The sequence below is a fragment of the Cnephaeus nilssonii genome (assembly GCF_951640355.1).
Source record: "Cnephaeus nilssonii genome assembly, chromosome: 21".
NCBI classification, from domain to species: Eukaryota; Metazoa; Chordata; class Mammalia; order Chiroptera; family Vespertilionidae; genus Cnephaeus; species Cnephaeus nilssonii.
In genome coordinates this window covers 33,411,672-33,437,707 of record NC_137092.1, presented here as the reverse complement: position 1 = coordinate 33,437,707, position 26,036 = coordinate 33,411,672, and the positions used below count along the sequence as shown (strand labels likewise).

At 36.7% G+C, this 26,036-nt stretch overlaps 2 protein-coding genes across 2 annotated transcripts in view; both read right to left on the bottom strand.

The window, feature by feature from the left end:
* Nucleotides 1–14,860, bottom strand: part of LOC307093784 (testis-specific gene 10 protein-like) — a gene marked incomplete at both ends in the record, with an annotated part of 28,821 nt that extends 13,961 nt beyond the window's left edge. The window contains 6 exons of the mRNA XM_079762067.1: nt 1,843–2,001; nt 4,182–4,292; nt 6,526–6,694; nt 7,831–7,886; nt 8,496–8,650; nt 14,830–14,860. Of these exons, the coding sequence (XP_079618193.1) occupies nt 1,843–2,001; nt 4,182–4,292; nt 6,526–6,694; nt 7,831–7,886; nt 8,496–8,650; nt 14,830–14,860 (681 nt within the window). The remainder of the gene's footprint in view (nt 1–1,842; nt 2,002–4,181; nt 4,293–6,525; nt 6,695–7,830; nt 7,887–8,495; nt 8,651–14,829) is intronic.
* Nucleotides 14,861–18,600: 3,740 nt separating this feature from the next.
* Nucleotides 18,601–23,785, bottom strand: LOC307093238 (testis-specific gene 10 protein-like). The gene is made up of 3 exons (XM_079761166.1): nt 23,712–23,785; nt 22,608–22,760; nt 18,601–18,985 (listed from the first exon to the last, which is right to left on the bottom strand). Exons 1-3 carry the CDS (start codon nt 23,760–23,762, stop codon nt 18,809–18,811), a joined length of 381 nt encoding a protein of 126 aa, XP_079617292.1. The 5' UTR covers nt 23,763–23,785; the 3' UTR covers nt 18,601–18,808.
* Nucleotides 23,786–26,036: the final 2,251 nt, after the last annotated feature.

Below are 26,036 nucleotides of genomic sequence, written 5' to 3'. Positions count from 1 at the left end.
AAAACTATGCAGCCATAAAAGAGGAAGTATTACCTTTTGTGACAGCATGGATGAGTGTTATGGAGAGTGTTATGCTAAGTGAAATAAGTCAGTCAGAAAAAGACAAATATCATATGATCTCACAACTTACGAACAAAATAGAAACAGAGGCATGGATACATGGAACAGACTTAAAGCTGTCAGAAGGAAGGGGTTGGGAGGATTAGATGAAAGAAGGTAAAGGGATTTGTCAAAAAAACATGCATAACCCATGACAAACAATAGTGTAGTGATGGCCAGAGGAAATGGATGGCAGGGGATGGATGGAGGTGGGCAAGGGGGGGATGGGGACATCTGGAATAGTGTCAACAATAAAAATTTTTAAAAAGCGTGGGCGCGCGCACACACACACACACACACACACACACACACACACACACACACACAGATGCATGGTTTATACTCAGCAATCAGGAAAAGACTACAGCCATAATAGAGATAAACTATATACAAAATCAATCTCAAGTAAATTAAAGATTTAAATGTGAAGGGCAAAATTTCACATACTTTCAGAACTTTTATATGATTATGTAAGAAAATATCCTTCTGGTCTTGGGGTAGTAAGACTTTCTTAAAGAAGACATAGGGTAAAAAGTTGACTAATTCCAGCAGCACAAGAATTTAAAACTTCTATTTATACTGCAAGCACAGTGAAAAGACAAGCACAGATAAGGAGAAGATAACTGTTAATATCTTTAAAAGGATTATTATAAAAATATGTATAGTTCTTTTAAATCAATATGAAAAAGATAACTCAATAGAAAAATAGGAGAGTTTAAGAAAATTGTTCCAGAAAATGGAGAGAAAATTCATAAAAGAGGAATCCCGAATGGCCAAGAAACATGAAAAGATCCTCAATTTCACTTATAATCAAGGAGACACACACAAAAAAGGTATGGAAAAAAATGTACAAGTCTGGTAACATCAAACATTGATTAGTATTTGAGAAAATTATAACTCCATGATTTTGGTGGAAGAATAAAACTTTCATAGAGCAATCTGACAATACTGAGAAGAGTTAAAATTATACATATCTTGCATCCAGTTATTCCACTTCCAGGCATAAACCTAGAGATATATATACCCAAGGGGGAATTATAAAGGATGTGTACTGCGGCATTTGATTATTTAAAAAAAGACAACTACATTTCCTTCAATATAATAATACATTTTAAAAAGAAATACTTATACAATGAATATAGATGCAGTTGTTTAGATGTATACTGTATCAAAATAAACTTCAAAATTATAATATTGAACAAAAAAATGCAAGTTGCAAATGGATTCCTATAGTATTTTATCACTTTTTAAAAACTTAAAGCATACATTATTTATTATCTGTGGGTGATAGATATGTAGAAAAGTATAAACATATGCAAACGAGTTCTACAACTGACAGGAACCTTATATACACTAACTGTGAAGGAAGGAGAAGGGGAAAGGATAGGGAGTTGGATCTTGTAATGTTTTGCTTCTTTAAATAAAGAGAGACTTGAAGCAAATAAGGCAAAAATGTAGCATCCTTAAGCTTGGGAGGAGGGCAGAAGCATGTGTTTTATATTACCTATTTTTGCACTTTTTTTGGTATGTTTGAAATAGTTCCTAATTTTAATACGTACTACAGATTGTTCTCGTTATAGGGCAGGTGGTAGATTACAGGAGAACCAGAATGGGTACAAGAACAGTTACCAGGCTACATTCACAGTATACTTAAGTCATATAAGTGTTTGCTTATATATTGAATTTACGAAAACACTTAAATGTGATGCAAGATGTACTACAAGCACATTTTCCCAAACTCACCTGCTCGACCTCTCTATTGAGGGTATCTACCTTTTTAGTGATAAGTTCTAAGTTGAGGGTATTGTTATCTGCCTTTGCTTGCTCAGCCTTATTTTCCAAGTTTTCAGCATCTTCATTGGCTTTTTGGAGTTGACCCATCTTTTGCCAGTTCTCAGATTCCTGAAAAGCAAATCTTAGGTATTACTTTAAAAGATATAAAATGGCCTGGCCAGGTGGCTCAGTGATTGAGCATTGACCTATGAACCAGTAAGTCAACAGTTCGATTCCCAGTCAGGGCACATGCCTGGGTTGCAGGCTCAGTCTCCAGTGGGGGACGTGCAGAAGGCAGCCAATCAACGATTCTCTCTCATCATTGATGTTTCTGTCTATCTCTCCCTTTCCCTTCCTCTCTGAAATCAATTAAAAATATTTTTTTTTAAATGTAAAATGTTCAGTATATAATTAAACATTATTTGTCAGGTCATTGGGAATTTGCTTGCCATGAGAATCATGACCTTGAGCAATCCCACCTACCTACCCTCTCAATTTAGAAAACTGGTCCTCCTGTAATTAACAAAAGGGAGTGGATCAGAATCTGCCCAGGACCTCGATGAATATCTATATATATAAAAGCCAAGTGACCAGAACAACTGGAACGACCAATGGGCCTGATCGGGGGCCCCCATCGGCCCCCCCTCAACCCCAATCGAGGGCGGAGCCAGCTGACCTCCTGCAGTTTCCCCCCTGGCCGGCCTGGCTGGCCAACCTCCCATGTCCCCTTGCCCCTGCTGGCCCAGCCAGATGGGGGCAGGCCGGCCAGACTCCACCTGTGCACAAATTCATGCACCAGGCCTCTAGTGTCTTTATATTTGCTTCTGCCTTGGCCTAACCATTTGTATCTATCTCTTCCCTTGTTCCTGACAACATTTTGAGTTGTACCGGCTACAGAGCTTCTGACTGCTTGCATATCTTAAGCATCAACTTCTGATAATTCTCTTGACTTAGTGAGTTTCCTGTCTGAAACCTACTTTTCATTCAGTACCCCAGCCTTAATTTTCTTCATCATGGACTGTTCTATGATCCACTTTTGCTCACTGTTCTAAAAACTTGCCTTAAATAGCTCAGAAGTAAAATATCAAATCTATGCCAATAAACACAATTCATAAATATACATCCAGGTATATATATTGGGTATATAATATAGAATCACATTTTTAAAACCTTAAAAGTTCTAACATGACATCTAGACTAAAGTAGAATTTTATTTCTAGAGGAAAACAACTCCACAAATAATATACTATGTTCAGTAATCATTTTGAGGCTATATTTAAAAACATATTTTAGTAGTATATTATAACTTTGCTAAATAATTTAAAAGGCACTAGATCTCCTTCTTTCCCACCTGTTAATAAACAGTGCATTTCCCTATCAAAAACAGGGGTCTAAATAAAATAATCAAACAACGTACCACTCTGTAAGGCTTTCAAAACAGATTTAAATTCTCACAAACATAATAAATCACAAGTCTGCTGAAATTCAGTTAACATCGCCACCTTGTGACCTGATGTACCTTGACTAATGTGAAAGACCTTTGCAGACTGTTAGTTAATAAGTTAACAAGCCAAGCTACTGTTTTGGCTTTCAAGATGCAGATACTCCAAATGTGCCAGTAGGGATCTGATGGGTATTTTCCATTTTACTTAAAATTATAGTTGTATACAGAGTATGTACTTGGGAGGTACATGATACAATATACATAAAATAAATTTAACCCATGTCTATCTTTACTCTCTTTAAATTTCTGTAGCACTTATTATTTAGGTCATTTTCTTAAAATGGCCTTATAACTTTATGTAATTAGGTATGGATGTACAGTCTCCCCAATAACAACTAGGATTTCTCAAAGATAGGAACTCATTTTTATATTAAATTTAGTTTTGTGACTAGGTGATATAGGTTCAAAGTTCATGTGATGAAAAATAATTGCCATAAAACGTCTCTCCTGCCCTTTAACCATTTTGTGCCCCTTCCTTGTGGCAACTAAGAAGCCATATTTTATCCTTTCTTTGTATCTGTTCAAAGCAGCCAGAGCAGTCTGGGGTCCAAGATAGGCAACAACATAAAAAAAGTGAAACTGCTTTTTGGTCTTCTCCAATTCTCTCCTCCTTCAAGATGTCTTTGCTTCTTTCTGCACAAATATAGTGAACCCATAATTGTCAACCTGTCATTGTCAACACTAAAATATGCTATGCATTAAAGGAAGGCTTGATTCAGCTCTCCCCATGAGTAGAACTGATCAATAACTGTAGTGAAAACTCTTAGGGTATCATTAGCAAAGAGGGGAAAATATATATACATACTTCAGACTTTAATATATTTTTTAGCTTGTTAACCTCCAAATTAGTATCTTGGACCTTCAGTTTTATATCATTAAGTTCATTATGTGTATCATTCAATTGTTTAGACAGTGCCTATGAAAAAAAGATAGCTAGATTTTAAAAAAAAATTTAAATAGCTCTATATCAAATACATCATAAATAAATTTTAAAATATTTATTATAATATGAAAAGTTAAAGTTAATATACCTACTATATAAAGCTCATATAAAAAAATGAGAAAATATGAGTCCAAACAGTAAATGGGCAAAGAACCCAAACAGATAATTCACAAAAAAGAAACACAAGTGGATAATACTTTAAAAAGTTAAAAAAATGTACCAGTAATCTAATTAAGACAATGCTAATAAAGACAATGATATAGTATTTTGTCTATCAAATTAGCAAGGATTTAAAGCTATTCTGTTATACAAGGAATGGACATTTCCATTATCATTGGAGTAAACAAATTTACAAGAAGCAAATGTGTGATCTGCTATCTGATGATATATGGAGAGACATTTTGAAATGCTAATAAAAACAAGAAAGTCAAATATGTTGCTTTTTGTTGCAGATGGGAGATGGATTCATGCATATTTATTACATTTGAAAATATCCACCTAATTAAAAAAAACACTTCATAAGCTTTGATTCAGTTTGAAATTAAATCTAATAAAATTTAATAAAAAGGAATGTTCATTAGGCATTATTTGTTATGTTAACAATATTTTTTTCACATTAAGTGAATGATGCAGAAAATAATAGTATCTACCTAATGGTATAACCACAAAGAACATTATATCTCTATGAAAAATGTTGGAATAATTTTTAATACAGAGAAAAATATCCATCTATAATTAGTGAAGAAAAATCAGCATAAAGCACTAAAAATACATCATCCCAATTTGTTAAAAATTGTGATATTGAGGGTGAAATTTTTTAAGGTTTCTGTTTTCCAAATCTGTTTTCTTAATCTGTGGTCAACAGAGGGATCCATCTTTTACCCTTGGGCCTATGATCCAAACAAAGGAAAAAAGTGCTCTTGAACATATGAAACTTGTTGTGATACTAATTTTGTTCTGATTACAAAAAAATGTTTATAAAATGTTAACAAAGCAGGGAAGTGATTATAATATTATAGTAAGCTAACAAGAGCCTACAAAATATTTATCAACTGATTATGCTGGACTCTCTAATAAGTGCTTTCTATACGTATTCTCATTTACTCTCCATTTTTACAGATGATGTACTGAAATTCAGAGAAGTTAAATGAGGCAGGGGGATTCAAACTCATGTGAGTCTTAAACTTTTCACTCTACTGCCTCCCTATGAACCAGGAGGTCACGGTTCGATTCCTGGTCAGGGCACATGCCCCAGTTGCGGGCTCAATCCCCAGTGTGGGGCATGTGGGCAGCAGCTGATTATTCTCTCTCATCATTGATGTTTCTCTCTCTCTCTCTCTCTCTCTCTCTCCCTTCCTCTCTGAAATCAATAAAAATATATTTAAAAAATAAAAAGCACAGACTTTTATGATGCAAACTAAACATATTGAGAGTGATAGCAAACTGGGGAAATCATTGGGACTGAAGAATTTTCAGAGGGGAAGAAAGCTTCCAAATAAAATTTGACCACTTGTAGTGGTCAAATTTAAATAATGATACTGGAAATGAGAACTGTGGATAAAGTGCATTGGCTTAGAGAGGAAGTGACTAATTATAAAAGAAATTTTCCTGAAAAGAATTACCGTGCTAAAGAGAATCAAAAAATGTGGCATAGTTCATGCACTCATACTTAAACAGAATAATAGTCTATCAAATAAATCTATGGTTTTCTGAAAAGTTTCTTGCCCTAACGGGTTTGGCTCAGTGGATAGAGCATCGGCCTGCGGACTCAAGAGTCCCAGGTTTGATTCTGGTCAAGGCACATGGTTGGCTGTGGGCACATCCCCAGTAGGGGGTGTGAAGGAGGCAGCTGATTGATGTTTCTCTCTCATCAATGTTTCTAACTCTCTCTCCCTCTCCCTTCCTCTCTGTAAAAAATCAAAATATATATATATATTTTTTTAAAAAAGTTTAAGATTTTTATCTTCATTTGTTGAGTACTTCTAAGGTTTAATACAAATCCATTATATCTCCTGTTCCCTCTTTTCCTTAATATTTAACACTTTATGTCTGAGAATCTCATTTAGAAATTATGTTTCATATCGTGTGGTAAAGGTAAAAAATGGCTGGCTTCAAAGCCTGAGCTTTTCTACAGAATGAAAGGAGAACCGAGCCTCAGAAGAAATATCTATTTTCTTGGAGAAAAAGATACTAGAAACAAATATACCTTGTTTTCTTTTTTAGCTTTAGAAAACTGTTCTTGGAGATTGTCATTCTCACGAGCCAAGATCTCTCTTTTCCTGGCAATCTGAGTCAGTTTATCATTTGTTTCATCCAACTGCTGGCGCATCCTGGAAATGTCTTGTTTACACTTAATTAGCGCTTCAGTAGACTGCCTATTGCACAAACCAAATAGTACATAAGGAGACATTTTACCAAAACAGAACAACAAATTCTCACATGACAGAAGAAGGAAAATTAGCAAGAAAACATTTGAAGAAGTTTTAAACATTTAAATTTATAGGAATTAAATACTGCAAAGATAGTGCACTGGAGCTTCTCTATGTTGCCAACATTTCACAATGAAAAAAAGGATGCTGAATACACATAATAGTCAATGACTAGCTAAGTATTTAAAAACTTGTGACATTCAAATATAAGAAAGCTTTCATCCTACTTCTAGCTGCCATGGCTTAGTCTCCTTTGCAGGTTCCTCTTCCTCTGCCCTCTTAAAACTTAATAGTTCTGAGAGCTTAACTCTCAGCCTTCTGATTCGTCTTACTCTAACCTTCGTTCAGACAAATACTACCCATATCCATGGCTCCCAAACCCATCTATACCCAGATGACTCTGAAATCATTACCTCCAGCCTCAGCCTCTTCCTTAGACTCCAGACTCATATTTAACTGCTTCCAAGACATATCTACAGGTGTCTTGTAATTCAGAGAAAAATCATCTTTTTCCATACTTTCTACATGTCCAGTATTCATTCCCAGTCCCAAACCTGGCATTATCCTAGATTTTCTTCCTCGCAAGCATCTTACCCATCTCGCAACTTCCCAACCCCAATCTATCATCATTCTTCATCGTGGGTAATCTTTCTAATGCAAAAATCTCCTCAATATTCTTTTATGAATTCTTATTTCCCAAAGGATAAAATCAAGACTTGTTTGTCTGTAACACAGGCCTCTGTGTTTAGCCTTTCCTCCCTTCACATCTCCTCTCACACTTCAGGTTCCAACACTCACCTATTTGTCATTCAAGAGGCTCCTGAACATTATCTGTGGTTTTTTTATGGGTTTTTTTTTTTTGCTGTCTTTTCTACCTTAAATGTGCTTTCCTTCCCGTTCCTTGGCAAACACCATATCATTTTTTTACTTTCCTACACATACTTTGGCCTCCTTCCAATATTAGAAAGTTATAAACTCTATACATAACACTAAACCCTGTTTTTTTACTATCGTTTGCCTAGAGCAAAAATAGTACTTTGCTCCTAATAAATACCCAAATTCTTATTGAATAAGTGGTTTACCTTGATGCATGTTTTGTCTCAGGGATAATATTCTTCATGCCTGAAATGGCCTTTTCCTTGAAAAGTAATATAAGTATGAAATAAAAGATTATCTTAAACTGTTATTTCAGTTTAAAACATTTATAGAAAACAGTGTTGGAATTGCCTTCAGAGTCAGTTTATGAACTAGAAAGGAGTATCAACATTTCCCTGCCTTTTTGGCACCCCTTTTATGTTGTTTGAACAACAAAAACTGAGGGATGGAGTTGATCATCCAGCTTTTTTTTTTACCAGCTCTATATGGTCTATATGGTCAATGGCTAAGGACGTTGTGAAATGTGCATCTAGTTCTGAACACAATTACAAAGGCAGTTTTAATGGAATAAAATATTGACTCCCATGATGGCTACCTGGAGGTATAAGTTCTGGTATGCTTTTAAAAAGAAATCAGTCTCACTGCTTTGTTATCATGCTTCACATTTTGATATTTGAATTAGTTATTGTCAGTGAATGTTAATCACAAACTGATGGGAAATAACACATATTTCTTAAAGACTACCCTGAAATATTTCAAAATCAGATTTTGTTTCAGCTCTCTAGGAAAAAAAAAGATTTGAGAGAATTATATTATTTGATTAAGATTCAAGAGCAAGCATTTCTTTTAAAGCACAGTTCTCAGAACATACTTTCATTGCCAAACTCTCTCCACGGGATGCAATATTCTCGGATTTTTTATCCAAGCATGCTTGTGGGCCTTCCTTTTCTTTGGCCAGATCACTGAAGGCTGCAACAAGAGTGCTAATGTCTTCTTGCCGGGCAATAGTTCGCCTTGTAAAATTATCTAAATATGTAATCATAAAGGCATTTTTAAAATCAAGATCATTTTTTCCAGTTCAAGCAGATTGAAATATTTTTCAAAGTAAGTTATGCTATATTATATTCAATGACTAAAAATAAGTACTGTATTCCAAATAAAAAACATGGCTTTTATTGTCCGTGATTAAAAACCAAGATGAATCAGGAAATTCTAAATGACTCATAAATGTAAAAGCACAACTAATAGCCGAAACCGGTTTGGCTCAGTGGATAGAGCGTCGGCCTGCGGACTCAAGGGTCCCAGGTTCGATTCCGGTCAAGGGCATATACCTTGGTTGCGGGCACATCCCCAGTAGGGGGTGTGCAAGAGGCAGCTGATCGATGTTTCTCTCATCGATGTTTCTAACTCTCTATCCCTCTCTCTTCCTCTCTGTAAAAAATCAATAAAATATATTTTTAAAAAAAAAAGCACAACTAATACATTTGACTAAGAATAGCAAAGGAAAGCTCTATATTTCAAATTCTTAAAGTAGATTTACATGTGTGGTGTGGAGAGTACAGGATGATGTTGGGTGGAATACTAAAACAACCATTCCCCCCCTCTAACTCCCCTCCCCCTCTAGACTAGAATCACTGCTGCATATAAGTTGGTAACTAATAGATCTTAATAAAATATTCAATTATGTTATCTTCAGAATCAAATATCTTCTAATATTCTGATTTTCCAAATTTTTCTGATTTTTTTCTAAAAATTCCTAGAAAGAAAAAAATACCATCCCAGGATGTCTGATTTGATTTGTGAAAACACTGGCAAGCCAATGTCAATGCTGAAGGCTTAAATTATAGGTATATCATTTAGTGGTTTTCAAGCTGTGTTTTCTCAACCAGCACCATCAGCATCATGGGAACCCCAGCCCTACTGAATGACAAATTCTGAGGGGGCAGAGCAATTATGTTTTAACAAGCACCCCTCGCACATGATTCTAATGCACAACACAGCTTGAGAACCACTTGAGCAAAATGGTAAAGATACAAAAACCTTGTCCATGTCCTACTCCAGGAGCCTGGCTCAGTGTCTGTGCTAGCTCTCCAGGGATTCTGACACACACCGAAGCTTACTGGGAGAACCACTGGTCTAGAGTTCTACCAGGGAAGCTCTGCTAGACTAGGCCTCTAGGCTAACCCTGCCCACGGCCATGCAGTGCAGCACTAGAGAGGCAGTATCATATGCCAAGAGGATGACCTATATAGTACCCGAGACTATATCAATTTCCTTTTCCGGGCAGTACTACCTCTCAGGCAAACCACATGTTTTGAGTGTTCAGATATCCGAGTTCATTCCCACTGACATAAGATAAATACATAAATGAAAGCTCTGAAACAGCTCTAGTACCTCCTAGCTTTAAAAAAAAAAATCCTCAATCTTACATACCACTCAAGCTACACCCCATTTTTCTGCTACTCTTAGTAGCCAAACTTTTTAAGAGACTCTACTCTCTACTTCCTCATTTCCCAGTCATTCCTCAACCTATTCCATCTTCCACATCCAACACTGTTTAAACTTTGTGGGTGTTACCAAAACCTCCAATGTGGCAAATCTAATCAACATTTTTTCATCCTTGTCTTACTTTGCTTCTCAAAAGCATCTGATAATTGACACTACCCTCCTTTTTAACCCTTTGCACTCGCTTGCTTTTTTCTCGATTCCTTTATTCTAATGCTAACCGAGTCACACTCGACATCCGAGTGCAAAAGGTTAAAACACTTTGTTCTCTTGCCTCCCAAAATAACACTCCCTCATGGGTTTTCTTCCTACTTTTTTGGCTTCTTACTCAATCCTGGATCCTCTTAAATGTTCCCTCTGTTTTAAAATGGGCTCTTTTATAGTCCTAATCAAAACTTTACTTTACAGTTATAAAAATATTAAATTATAACCATATTTTCAGAGATCATTGGTAAGAAACATAAATATAAAACTTTATAAAATATTTTCTCTGTAAGTTCAAGTAATATCATAGATATAGCCAAATATATTTACGCTTTCCACCAAAAGTAATACATATGTGTGCTGTTTCATTACAACTATGAACAAGCCACAGTATCATACAAAAACTTGTAAATTTAAAAGTGTTATGCATATTTTAATGTAACCACACTATAAATTCAACATTGAATCTTGATTTTTTTACCTACAATTAATATTTAAGAATTTTAAGTCAGAAATTATAAACTGTTGTTGCTTCATTTAGTTATTTTCTCATTGAGAAATATGAAGCCATATCTAAGTATTTAAGGTCCTAAATCTAAGTAAAAAGTTTACTATCAATGAAAAACGTATTTCCATAATTGACTCAAAAACTTTTAATTTAAGGGCCTACTTCCAAGTTTATCTATGTTATAAATGAATAAAACATTTTTCTATCAGATTTAAAGAAAAAGTAATATTAGGAAAAAAATAACTCACCGATTTTTTCATTCAAGCTCATAATTTTCCCCGGAGTAGGCTGTAGCTCATATTTTTTCTTAGCAAGGTATCGCTGAGTATTAGAAAGATCCTTTTCTGTATTTTCATATAAAAGTCTGTAAATATTTTAATAATAAAACTAATTCTGAAATTTTTATGTTTCATCAATCTCAGTGTATTTAAATCTAAAACTTTTAAGAACAGTAAACATTTTCCTTTTAATATTTTCATAAAACCACATGTGCTCTGACCTGGAATCAAGCAGTGACCCCTTGGTGGATGGTACAATGCTCACCAACTGAACCACACTGGCGAGGCGAATCCCAATTTTTTTAAAGCTCCTCATTTGATTCCAATGTGCAGCCAAGGTTTATAATAAGTGCCTCCTAATGTTTAACCCAGGGGGACAACAAGAAAAAAGTGACAGTGACTGCGACTTAATATTATCTTTCCCATCCTTGGGTTCTTCAGTCCCCCATACTGTGAAGTTAATGTGATTGACACAATGATTACCCCTCAAAGCACTGCTTGACATAATATCTTATCTGCATGGAGAAAATATGTTCATAGACTAAAATCTTAAGACATCTGAAATACCAGCTATTTAAACACACACACAGATTATAGAATGCAACAGCAGATATATTAGAATACATTAAAAAATTAAATTAGACTAGTAAACATATTAAAAGATGAATATTAACAATGTGAAAAAAGAACCAAGGAAAAATATATATAAGTATGAAATAAGTATGAGAAATGTAGTAGTTGAAATAAAAAATATATACATGTAAATAGCAGAATGTGTGTGTGTGTGTGTGTGTGTGTGTATATATATGGAAACAACTGGTACTGGGACAACTAGATGGCCATGTAGGGAAAGGTGAATCTTGACCCCTAGATCACACTATATATAAAGGCCTACCACAACAGCTAAAACAATAATGCTTTGGGGAGAAATAATAAACATACATGTAAAAAGTTTTAACCAATTTTAGCAAATATAATTCAAGAATATAAAAAAATTATAATGCATAATGATCAAGGGGAGTTAATTTAGGAATACAAAGTTGGTTTACAATCTAAAACTAATGTAATTCACCATATTAACTGACTAAAAAAATATCATCAGATCAATAGATTCAGAATAGGCATTTGTCAAAATCCAATATCCACCCTTCATGAGAAATGTCAGCAAATTAGGAACAGAAGAGAACATTTCCACCTGACAATAGGCATCTACAAAGAGCCTACAGCTAAGATCACAATATTGAAAGATTGACTGCTTTCCTCCTAAGATCAAGAACTAAACAAAGATGACTGTTCTCATCTTTCTATTCAACATTATACCAGAAATTATAGCCACTTGCAATAAGGCAAGATTGGATACTCAGATTGGAAAAGAAGTAAAATTCTCTTTATTCATGGGCAACATGATAATCTACGTAAAAAACTATCTACATAATTTTTGTATAATCTACAAAAAAACTATAATAATAAAATCATAATATGCTAATTAGACCAGATGTCCTTATGGACGAAGCTGGGGCTGTGAGGGAAGCCTGGGTCCCAGGTGCCTGCCTGTGGCTGGAGGGAAGCAGATGCCAGCAGCCAGGGGAAGGAAGGCCTACTCTTGCACGAATTTTGTGCATTGGGCCTCTAGTCTTAAATAATATGAGTTTAGCAAGATTGAAAAATACAAGAGCAATATACAAAAGTAAACTTTAGTTCTATATACTAGCAAAAAGCAATAGGAAACTTAAATTTATAATAGCATTAAAATATGAATATTTAGGTGTAAATATAACAAAGGGTGTGCAATATTTGTATACTGAATATTTATAAAACACTGCTGAGAGAAATTTTTAAAGACCTAAATAAATGGAGAGATATTCTGTTTTTATGGATCAAAAGCTCAATATGTTCAACAATTCTTCCAAAATTTATCTATAGGTTCAACATAATTCTAATCAAAATCCCAATAAACATTTTGTAGATAAATGGTTCTAATAAAGATGATTCTAAAATTTATATGGAAATGTGAAGGGCCTAGGACAGTCAAAACAATTTTAAAATGGAATAAAGTTAGAAGACTTACAGACTTAAAGTAAGACTTCAAGACTTACTATAAAGCTTCAATTATCAAGACAGAGTGGTATCAGCATAAAGATGGAAAAACAGATCAATGAAACAGTATAGAGTTCAGAAATAGACTTACACATATATGGTCAGTCAATTTTTCACTAAGATGCCAAGGCAATTTAAAGGGTGAATGGATAATCTTAACAAGAAGCAATGGATACCCATATACAAAACAAACCTCTACTTTTAATCTCAGACCTTACATAAACATTACTTCAAAAAGGTTCATAGACATAAATGTAAGAGCTGAAACTATAAAACTGTTAGAACAAAACAATACAACAGTTTATGGTTTCTTTAAAAGTTAAACATATATCCATCATATGGCTTAGTTATTCTATCTACTCTTAGGTATTTATCCAAGAGAAATAAAAACTTACACCCATACAAAGACTCATATAGCTGGTTTGGACAGAGCATCGGTCCACACACTAAAGGGTCACAGGTTCAATTCCGATCAAGGGCACGTACCTCGGTTGCAGGCTTAATCCCCGACCCAGGTCTGGGCACCTGCGGGAGTCAACCAATCCATGGGTCTCTCTCACATTGACGTTTCCCCCCTCCCTTCCACTCCCTCTGAAAATGAATTCAATGGAAAAATATCCTTGGGTGAGAATTAACAAAAAACAAATAAATAAATTTGAAATGTATTGTCAAATATACTTCAATAATACTATTAAAAACAAATGTACACTGCCCTGGCTGGTTTGGCTCAGTGGAGTGTCGGCCTGTGGACTGAAGGGTCCCAGGTTGGATTCTGGACATGGGCACATGTGCAGGTTGCAGGCTCGATTCCCAGTGAGAGTCGTGCAGGAGGCAGCCGATCAATGATTTTCTCTCATCATTGATGTTTCTATCACTCTCTCCATTCCTCTCTGAAATCAATAAAAATATATTTTTAAAAATATGTTTATACTTAAATTTAAAAAACATACCAAAAAAACAAATGTACACCAAAAAATCTCCAATTATATATCTATCTGTTAAAATATTTTAATAAACTACTAAAAGGCTTTTGAAAAACCTCTAATGACATGGGAAAATGCTTACTGTATACAATTAAGTGAAATCGCTTAAATATATCACTCAATATGATGTCAATTACATAGAAAGCCTATATACATAGAGATAAAAATATCTCTGGTTAGAAACAGATCTACATTTAAAAAAAGTTTTCCCTGGGTTATGGAATCATGTGTGATTTAAATTTTCTTTAGTTTTCTCTATTTTCCAAGGGTTTTTTTGTTAAGGTTGTTTTATTACTTTTTAAATTTTACCTAAGATTGCAATATCCTTTTAAGCAGCAATTAAAAATAAATGAAGGGAAGAAGTTGAGTAAATTTCTATCCTGATAGTGATTCCAATGTATGCATCACAGATCCTTGAAAGATCAAAGAGAAGACTCCAGGAACTCATGTAAACCAAGTATTCTCTGTAACTTGTTTCACATTCACATGAATTACTATTTTTCAAATGTTCATAGATGCACTGAAATTCAACCTTACTGAATCTATAGAAATTCTATTTTTCACATCAACAGATACTAAAAGTAAAACAAAACCACTAGCATGGAGGTCTTCAAAAACTTATTCACTTACACTTATTGCCTGGAAATTCTTCTGCTACCATATCAGTATGTAGGAAGTGCTAACTAAGCACAGTACTTGACATTCAGTTAATAAATTCCATTACATGTTTCTATTTCTCTATGACTTTTTATTATATTCTAAACCACACCTTTACTAAACTACTGTAAAACCTATGCTTTGTCTTCTTACACTGTTCAGACCACAGAGCATAGTTTAAGTTATAAAGGTAAATTAACAATCAAATACCAAAATCAAACGTGCTCTGTACCCAAAATGGCTTTGTAGAAGCTATTTTTGCTAAACATTGAGGCTTTCTCCAAATGTAAGATTGAGATTACTAAAAGTTTGAGTCCTGGTTAAGTGTGGCATTATCAATCTGTGATTGATCTTGGGGAAATCATTTAATGTATGCTGAGTTTTCTACAACTGGTTCTTAATAATCCTCCCCAAAATTCAAGTCAACAAATAACTTAATTACCATTATAAAATATACTACAAAAAGCCGAGTTATTTATAATAAACTATTAGTTGTTCAAAGGCAATTTAGTTTACCTCAAAGAATTATTCTCTGCTTTTTGTCTGCCAAGTTCACTTTTTGTATCTATTGCCTTTCTTGCTAGTGATTTCATTTCTTTTCCCACAGTGGTTATTGTTTTCTTCATCAAAGTCATATTTGACATTTGTTCCATAAGTTCATCATCAAGCTATACAAGGAGAATGACAAAGTTAAGCCATCACTAAAAGTGTCTTAATAATCTTCCTAAAGAGACAACCCCTCTTTGTAAAAACTGGTATATGACAAGATTTATACAATGAGATAATCAGATTAGACTTGAATACTGTGGAGGCTGTATGGACAAAGTATTGTGGAGTAGGACCAAGAATAGCATATCTATCTACATTTTCAATCTGGTTCAATTTTACTTTAGCATACATATCCTATTTGTAAAAATAATTTATTTGTTGCTCAACATTAACTAATTATAGATATAGAGTGGAATTTTTTTAAAAAATTGTTTTTCCCCTATCTATTCCTTGTTGTTTTGTTTTAGTCATTATGTTACTTAGATTCTCCCCCATTGGCCAAGATGGCAGCAGGGAGAGGTTCTTACACTGAACCACCAAAAGCTAGAAATAAGAATGGATAGGATCTCAGCCACCAAAAGCTAGAAATATGAATGGATAGAACCACAAGCTAGAAAGATGAATGGATGGGCCCCAAATGCACCAAAAGTTACCAAGATAATTAGACAGAAAAAAAAAAAATTAAAAAAGCCATCCCCTTCCTATCCCTACCATTACCATGGGCTTGAGCAGGAAGAGAGATTGGTCTTTCAGATGGGAGGCTGCCATTCTCCTAGGTCATGTGGCTCCTGAATAAAAGCCCTTTCCTTTGTATCAGCACCTGTCTCACGAATTTGACTTTTATTGAGCTAGGAAGCCAAACCTCCATTTTTTTGTTCAGTTACAATTATAATACAGATACATTTATAAACATATTCAATTAAATTTGGTAACAGAAAATCAAATTCCCTTGTTTATCCTATCTAATAAAAGAGAAACATGCAAATTGACTGTACCTCCGATATGCCCACAAGCCATGCCCACCAGCCAATCAGGAGCGAGTATGCAAATTAACCCAACAAATATGGTGGCAGCCACAGAGCTGGAGAGAGCAGGAGGCTTGGGTTGCCCCCAGCGATGGAGAAAGCCAAGCTTCCTGCCCACCCTGGCCTCCGCTCAAGGCTACAAAGTTTTAATTAAAGAAGATAAATAAATCCCAGATATCAGGGCCTCCGCTTGGGTCACTGGGGGGCGTGGCCAGCCTGCAAACCACCACAGGCCCCTCACCCAGGCTGCGCCATACCCCAAGGGAACCGCCACCCTGATCTGGGACACCCTTCAGGGCAAACCAGCCGCCCCTCCTCCCCCCATGCACCAGGCCTCTATCCTAATAAAAGAGTAATATGCAAATTGACCATCACTCCAACACACAAGATGGCTGCCCCCATGTGGTCAAAGATGGCTGCCACCATGTGGACACAAGATGGCTGCCACAAGATGGCCAGCAGGGGAGGGCAGTTGGGAGGGACCAGGCCTGCAAGGGAGGGCAGTTGTGGGTGATCAGGACAGCAGGGGAGGGCAGTTGGGAGGGACCAGGCCTGCAAAGGAGGGCAGTTGTGGGCGATCAGGACAGCAGGGGAGGGCAGTTGGGAGGGACCAGGCCTGCAGGGGAGAGCAGTTAGGGGTGACCAGGCCTTCAGGGGAGGGCAGTTAGGGGTGACCAGGCCTGCAGGTGAGGGCAGTTAGGGGTGACCAGGCCTTCAGGGGAGGGCAGTTAGGGGTGACCAGGCCTGCAGGGGAGGGCAGTTAGGGGAAAACAGGCTGGCAAGGGAGCAGTTAGGCATCAATCAGGCTGGCAGGGGAGTGGTTAGGGGTGATCAGGCTGGCAGGCAGAAGCGGTTAGGGGCAATCAGGAAGGCAGGCAGGTGAGCAGTTGGGAGCCAGCAGTCCTGGATTATGAGAGGGATGTCCGACTGCCCATTTAGGACTGATCCCGGTAGGGGTCCCAGATTGGAGAGGGTGCAGGCTGGGCTGAGGGACACACACACACCCCTGTGCACTAATTTCGTGCACCAGGCCTCTAGTATATAGTCATAATATCTCAAATATATATTCATAGTATCTTACATCTTTGATTACTAAAAAAAGGTGATGCTTCACATTTAAATTCATTACATATATTTTTCTCTTTAATTTTTATTTCATAACTAGAGGCCCGGTGCACAAAATTCGTGCATGTGGGTTGTGTGTCCCTCAGTCCAGCCTGCACCGTCTCCAATCTGGGACCCCTCGAGGGATGTCCAATTGCCGTTTAGGATCAGGCCTAAACGGGCAGTCAGACATCCCTCTCACAATTCACGACTGTTGGCTTCCAACTGCTCACCTGCCTGCCTTCCTGATTGCCCCTAACCGCTTCTGCCTGCCAGCCTGATCACCCCTAACCACTCCCCTGCCAGCCTTATTGATGCCTAACTGCTCCCCTGCCAGCCTGTTTTCCCCTAACTGCCCTCCCCTGCAGGCCTGGTCATCCCTAACTGCCCTCCCCTGCAGGCCTGGTCCCCTCCAACTGCCCTCCTCTGCAGGCCTGGTCCCCTCCAACTGCTCTCCCCTGCAGGCCTGGGTCCCCCGCAACTGCCCTTCCCTGAAGGCCCGGTCACCCCCAACTTCCCTCTTCTGCCGGCCTGGTCACCCCTAACTGCCCTCCCTTGCAGGCCTGGTCCCTCCCAACTGCCCTCCCCTTTTTGCCTGATCGCCCACAACTGCCCTCCCTTGCAGGCCTGGTCCTTCCCAACTGCCCTCCCCTGCTGGCCATCTTGTGGCAGCCATCTTGTGTCCACATGGGGGCAGCCATCTTGTGTGTTGGAGTGGTGGTTAATTTGCATATTACTCTTTTATTAGATAGGACTTTTTCTACCCTATCTACTCTTTAGGTAGAATAATCCAGATTCCCTGCATCTGGCATTGTTATCTTGAATGAAATAGGGAGATGAAAAAAAATTGTTAGAATCTCTGAGAATGCAGCCCTAATGATTTTTTTAAAAAGCACTCGGCAATCTAACATAAAAAGGATTTTACTCACATTTTTAAAAGAAAATAAACAACAAAGAATTGACAATCTACACCAGATATACCACCTTTAATATTTTAGGACTACAAACCTTATTTAGAAAAATAAAGTAACTTCTCTGAACATAGAAAAAAAAGGAAAAGGGGAAAGCCATTGACAGTTTATAGCCAAAAGTGCAAAAGTGATTTTTCTTTACATTAGGAACTGTACACTCCAGATCCTCTATCCTTTGTTCCAAGTGAGCTTTCTCATGAAATGCTGTCTCTTGGGCAATCTGGTTAAAAAACATAAACAAAACACAGTGCTTTCAATGTCACTGCACTGAATTTCACAAATGTTCATATAGATAAAACTCTTTCAAACCTTTAGCCTTTCCCTCAGACTATCTCGTTCTGTGGTCATTCTTCGTAAATCAGTGAAAGCTGTATCTCTTTCAGTCTCCACTCGCCGGAGGATGGCATGTGCTGTTGTTGATTTAGGAGATTTACAGCTTTTCATCATTTCTCTTCGAAGCCGAGCAATTTCTTCCTGTGCCTATTATTTAAATACGTGGACTCCTATTTAACAAGCTTTAGAACAAACATAAATATAGCTATCTTATATCCAGCCAGTTAAAATCCAAACCTATGATCAATATGCATGGAATAGGATAATGGCATAATTTTGACTTATACAAATAAATGCCAGCAATGCCCCCAAATGCAAATGGATGTATGCAAATAGAAGTTTGCTTCACACACACACAAAAAAAATGGTTTAATTCATTTGGAGGCAGTCAATGCAAGAGAAAATTATTTACTAAGAAGTATATATGGTATACTCTATTCACTTTGTGATATAAACATAAATTCAGTACAATTCAGGTAGACTACCTTATCTTCCTTCCTCCCAGTTGTAATCACTATCTATTCAGCTGGTCTCCAAGTCTCGGAGGAAGATAAATTACTTCCCAATTTCCATAAGCCTTCACCAGATTTCTGGACTTCATCTCCTGAAGTGTCTTCTAAGATATCCCTGACTCAGTTATGATTATTTCCTCTCCCTTCAAATATCACGCTCTCCCCTGGCTCTTTCTCCCCTGCCTTCAACCATGCAACAGGCTCTCATATCTTGGAAAACTATCACTTAATCCTCTTGTGTCCACTTACCATCCTACGACTATCTTTTTCTCTCTTTTAAGTGTCTCTACCTACCATGGCTTGTTCCTTACTACACACTTTCTCATCCCACTCTAACTTGGCTCCCACACCCATCACTTTGCAGAATTACAACTAAGGATCTCATCTAATTTAATGGCTCTCAGTTCCTGTTCTTGATATTTTGGCAACATTTGACATTTTCTTCAACACAATCCTTGAAATTTCTTCCTCCCTTGGTCGTATACCATAGTTCTGCCTTAGTTTCCTGTCTTCTTTCAGTTCCCTCTATCCATTGAATAAAACTTCCCTAGCTCTCATTCAGAGACTTCACCCACTCTGAAGGCTCAAAACTTACCTCTAAGCAGATGACTTATAAATTTACCTATTCAGCTCTTGCTTTTCTCCCCACTCCAGTCCCACATTTCTTACTACCTGATGGCCATTACTACCTGAATGTCCTCCATCTTTCTGAAACCAAACACATCTTTTACATCAATGACTTTCCTCATTCTTTTTCTACTATCATAATTCTTCAGCCATTCAAAAACAGAACTTCAAACATTTCTACTCATTCCCCCTTTTGCTTAAATCAAATCTTGTCAAGTCTTCCTTGATAGCATTCTAGTTTAGTTCCTGATGCCTCCCATGGACAACTGTAACAGCCTTCTAAAAATTACATGTTTTACCCTAACCAGTTTGGCTCAGTGGATAGAGCGTCGGCCTGCAGACTCAAGGGTCCCAGGTTCGATTCTGGTCAAGGGCATGTACCTTGATTGTGGGCACATACCCAGTAGGGAGTGTGCAGGAGGCAGCTGATAGATGTTTCCAACTCTCTATCCCTCTCCCTTCCTCTCTGTAAAAAAATCAATAAAATATATTTAAAAAAAATAAAAAGTCAATGTTTTCTCCCTCATCTAGCTCTTTTGAAGGAGAGACTGTTATATAAGAAGATAACATATAAAATGTATGAGATAATACAAAATTGTTGAAATTGTAAAAATATGGCTTTGGTCATATTTCTTCTGCTTTAAAAATATAAACTGCCTATTGCTTATAAAGTATAAACCCTTTGTAAAGCCCAATGAACAGCCTTCTCTATATAGTCCAGAAGCTGGTCAACTACACTAGCACATAGACCAAATCCAACCGCATTCATCCATCCCTCAGTACTCAAACTCTACTGAGTCCAGGAAAGATTTCCTTAATCACCATAAATAAAAATATCTACTTATTTTCTTTTTACAATATCTTCTAGACTATTTACACTAAAATAACAAAAAATAAATACAAGGCAATATACTTTATCTCCCTAACTACATTGCAAACATAAAAAACAATGTCTGTGAATGTTTTAAACTGTGCTCCATGACTTAATGAAACAGTGGGATGGATCACAACAGCTTTTCATTAACTATTCTACACTTCAAATCTCAATATAAAATTGTCTGAAGAAAAGGAATATGGCAAAGATTTGAAAATCACTAATACTATATGCAAGCATAGGATTTACAAGGCAGAGGTTTCAGTAAAATAATCTCATACCTTATACTTATGCACACAGGCTTCTCATTAAGGGATTTTTCTGTCCCCTAGCAGTGGTCTTATAATCCTGTATATAAACATTGGCTCAGGTTTCATGGCACAGAAAGACACGAGGAAATTTTAATCAAAGCAAAGTAATCACCTACACACTTAGAAGTGGTAGTTGCTTTTTAAACTGTTCAAACTACAAATAAGAAAGCTAATTATAGAAGAGAATATCCATTAAATAGCTAATATAATGTTTAACATTTTAAATATAATAAAATCTTATTAAAATGCTGCTGAGAAGAAAAAGAAATGAGCAAGACTGAGATTAGAAAGAAAACAGTACTGTGATTTAACCAAAAGGATTCCATGCTATGACATAGTATACACTGGGCATTTATTTTATATATTAAGATACTAGAGGCATGACATTTGTGCACTGGAGGGGGCTCCCTCAGCCCGGCCTGCACCCTAAGCCAGCAGGCAAACATCCCCCGAGAGGTCCTTAGGGCTCCCGTCACCGCCCAGCTTCTGGCTGAGCGACGCTCCCCCTGTGGGAGCACATTGACCACCAGGGAGCAACTCCTGCGTTGAGCATCTGCCCCTTGATGGTCAGTGTGTGTCATAGTGACCGGTCATTCCGCCGTTAGGTTGATTTGCATATTAGGGTTTTATTATATAGGATATGCTCAGACTGATCCAGTTCTACATGGGCCAATTCATCTTCAACAAGCTTAACTAAATGGCAAAGAGCAGACCCAAATAGGAGTCAGAAAATTTGGACTCTGAATCCTGCTGTTCTTGGGCAAATCAGTTAACCTCATTTGGATAATTAGCCCTACCTCCTCATATATAATATGAAGCAAATAGGCCATACAATCATGGTATCCAAAGTCACTTTGGTTATTTAAAAATAGATTATTAACCTTGCCTTCCAACTAAAGTAAAATCCACTGAGGCAAACTTTAAAACTTAAAAAAAAAAAAAAAACACCACAGTATCTGCATCTTATCACTTTATTCCCTTATAGTAGGAAGTTCATAACCTGCACAAACTTTATGTAATTCTTAATAAAATTTGATATTTTAATTGAAATTATGTTGGTAATATATGGAATTTAATATCTGCTGAGTGAAGAAATTAATTTTAAGCTAAAAATAGAGATAAACTACAAACTGATTTTACTCTCTGGAATTAAACAAATTATATGGCATTTTCTAAAGTGACTGATAGTATATCAAAATGATATGTTAGCATTTTTTAATCCCCAATCTCTTATGGGCATGGGGATATCATATATATGTGTGTGTATATTTCCATATACACTATTGGAAATACACTACATTTCATTAAAAATATCTTAAAAACAAAGGTAATTTCCAAATGGTAAATTAATTTGATTGGCAGACTTAAGCATACCTAAAGAATTATATATCTCTACAATTAACTGTTATTACTTACATATATTGTTTCCTTATAAACAACTTTACCTGTTCATAAAGAAGAAAGGTCTTGTCTCTCTCAGATGTAAGAGTCTTGATATTACCCTGAATTTCTGCCAAATGATGCTCATATTTTTCCAGCATGCATTTAAGTTCTTCACGGTCTCTTGTCTTCAAAAGCTCTACATCACAGTTTGTACCCTACAATTATTATATAAGAAATTTGAAATTCTTCTTTGACCTATAGTATGAATAGAAAAGTACTACTGATGGCAGTACACAGTCTCCACTTAAGCAAACATCCTATTTAATAAAACCCTAATATGCAAATCTACCAAATGGCGGAACAACCAGTTGCTATGAAGTGCACTGACCAGATGCTCAATGCAGGAGCTGCCCCCTGGTGGTCAGTGCGCTCCCACAGGGGGAGCGTCACTCAACCAGAAGCTGGGCTGACAGCTGGCAAGCACAGCAGCAGTGACGGGAGCCTCTCCTGCCTCCATGCAACACTAAGAACCCCTTGGTGGACATCCCCCCAAGGGGTCCTGGACTGCGAGAGGGCACAGGTTGGGCTGAGGGACCCCCTCCCTACCCCCTACCCCCATTCATGAATGTCATGCACCGGGCCTCTAGTGACTCTATAAGGAAAGGAAATGATAAAAGAGAGTTTAAAATTCATCTCTTTTAAATTTGTATTGATTGATTGGTACTAGAGAAAAAGAAGGGAGTGATGGAGGGATGGAAGGAGAGAGAGAGGTCAGAGAGAGGGGGGGGGGAGTGGGGAGGCAGAGATCAATCTGTTGTTCCATTTAATGAATTCATTGGTTGCTTCTTGTATGTGTCCTGACAGATCTAACCCACAACCCTAATGTATAGGGATGATGCTCAAACCAACTGAGCTAGCCAGCCCAGGCCAAATCACCTCTCTTTTAAACAACTTCCCCCAAGTTGCTCCACATTTGTCTGATTACCTCCCAACCAAGACAAATGCTAGGGATAGAGAACCAATTTCAATGATCCACTGTCCATCAGAGACCTCTCTTTGATATACAAATTCATGCTAATCAACCTGAATTACTTCCAGGTAAATCAAAGAATAGAAGTCAGTTTGAGCAACAAACTCCAAAATATTTATAACTTTCCAAAACCTACCCGAGAAGATGGAGACGGGCGTCTTGGACCTTCGGATGTGCTTTTGATCATCTTTCTCAAATTTTGAGCTTCACTCCTGTAGTAATTTCTGTCTGCTTCTAATGTCTTGACAAAGGAATCAAGTCTGGAAGGAGATTTATTTTGTGCTTTTTCAGTCTCTAAGATTATCTTGCCAGGAAGGAAAAAATTAGGCCATTATTTCAAGCTAAACTTCAGCATCATTTATTAGATGAAGTCGAACACAAAAAGAATCCTTAAAAACAATAACTGTGGTGAGTTTTGAAAATAATTTTTAAAAATTGTAATTTAAAAAAGCAGTTAGATATCTTTCTTTTCCAGCATTTCTGAATGTTCTTTATATTTTTTTATTGTGACATAACATTTGACATTATTTTTTAATTTAAATTCTTTATTGTTTATAGTATTACATAAGTCTCCTTTTTCCCCCCATTGACCTCTCCCCAGCCGCTCCCACCCTCCCAGCACATGTCCTCACCCCCCTATGTCTGTGTCCATTGGTTATGCTCATATTCATGCGTACAAGTCCTTTGGTTGATCTCTTACCTCCCCTCCCCGAATGTTCTATATTTTTATTAAACTAAACGTACCTCTAAATTTACTCAATAATTTTAAAGAAAAAATGGTAAAGAAATTTCAGAGAGGCCAGAAATGCCCACAGATATGGTTACAAATCCTAAAAGCAAAATTAATTTACTTATAATAACTTGTATAGCAATTAAGTTTTGTTCACTAAGTATTCAAGGGATGAATAAATTAAATGAATGCTGGAAACATTTCTTTCACAACATTTATTTTACCAAAGCTATATTGGGAGGAAATGACAAATATATTTACAGAGTTGATTTAAATATTTTAAATAATAACATTAAAATGTCTAAACAGAGTTTTCATTTCACATTGTTAAAGAAAACATATTACTTAGAATTAAACTAAAAATTTGACTTACAGAAATTTATTACTAAGAATAAAAGTTAATGTGTAGACAAACTCATGTTATATTTTGAGAATTAAATTACAGTTATCATTTTAAATCAATTAACAGCTAAGGGCATTAAAAAACAACAACAACCAAAAGCTCTTTCCACCTCTAGGAGTAATGATGAAACGAAGCAAGAACAGCATTGCTCTTACAGATGGGAGTACCCTTGTGCACCAGGCAGAGAGGGCTGATTGTAGAACACAAACACTTTTTATTGCTCACAAAATTCATGAAAGTCAAAACATATGTACAATTTTTTTGTAGTTTTACTATACTAACAAAATAAAAATTATTCCTTTACATCTATTTAAGAAAAATGTACTTACAGATCTAAGTCTTCTTATTGTATCTTCCAATACTATCATATTATTTTGTTGGCAAGTGAATTCAATCTGAAAATTGAGCCAAAAAGAAAATACTTGGATTTTAAATAGTTGAGCTGGCTTAACTGGAAAGAGAGCATCAAAATAGTAAGCCACTTAAAAATAAAAACATGCAGACAGTGAATATTTTACAAAAGAAGGGGAGAGAGGTGATGATAGTAGTAGTAGTTGTGTGTGTGCGTGCACTTTGAAGGGGGAAGCTCTTTATTTCGCCTTTGATTTCAAATTACAGTCTTGCTGGATAGAGCAGTCTTGATTGCAGGTTCTTGCTTTTCATTACTTTGAATACTTCATGCCAATGTCTCTGGCCTGAAGTGTTTCTGTTGAGAAATCAGCTAAGAGCTTTATGGAAACTCCTTTATAGGTGAATGGCTATTTCTCTCTTGCTGCCTTTAGGATTTTCTTTGTCTTTAACCTTGGCCATTTTAATTGTGATGGTTTTGGTGTGGGTCTGTTTGGGTTCATCTTGATTGGGACTCTCTGTGCTTCCTGAACTTGTGTGATATTTTCCTGAATCAGGCTAGGGAAGTTTTCTGTCATTATTTCTTCAAACGCGTTCTTTCACTTGCTTACTTTTTTCTCCTTTTGGCACCCCTATGATGCAGATGTTGTTTCATACTGTCCCAAAGTTCCCTTCAACTATCCTCCTGCTTTTTTTTTTTTAATAAGCTAATTAACTTTTAGAGAGAGATAAAGGGAGAGGGAGAAACATCGACATGAGATGTTTTGATCCACCTGGCAGGGATCAAGCCCACAACCCAGGACTGTGCCCTGATGGGGAATTGAATCAGCAACCTTTCAGTGCACAGGATGACACCTAATCAACTGAACCATATCGGCCAGGGCTCAGTGGTGCAGTCTCCTTGCACTCCTAACTTGGCTGCTCTATGGAATGTCTTCTGTGTGGGTTATTCGGGCCCTCTTGTTGTAATTGGGTCTTGA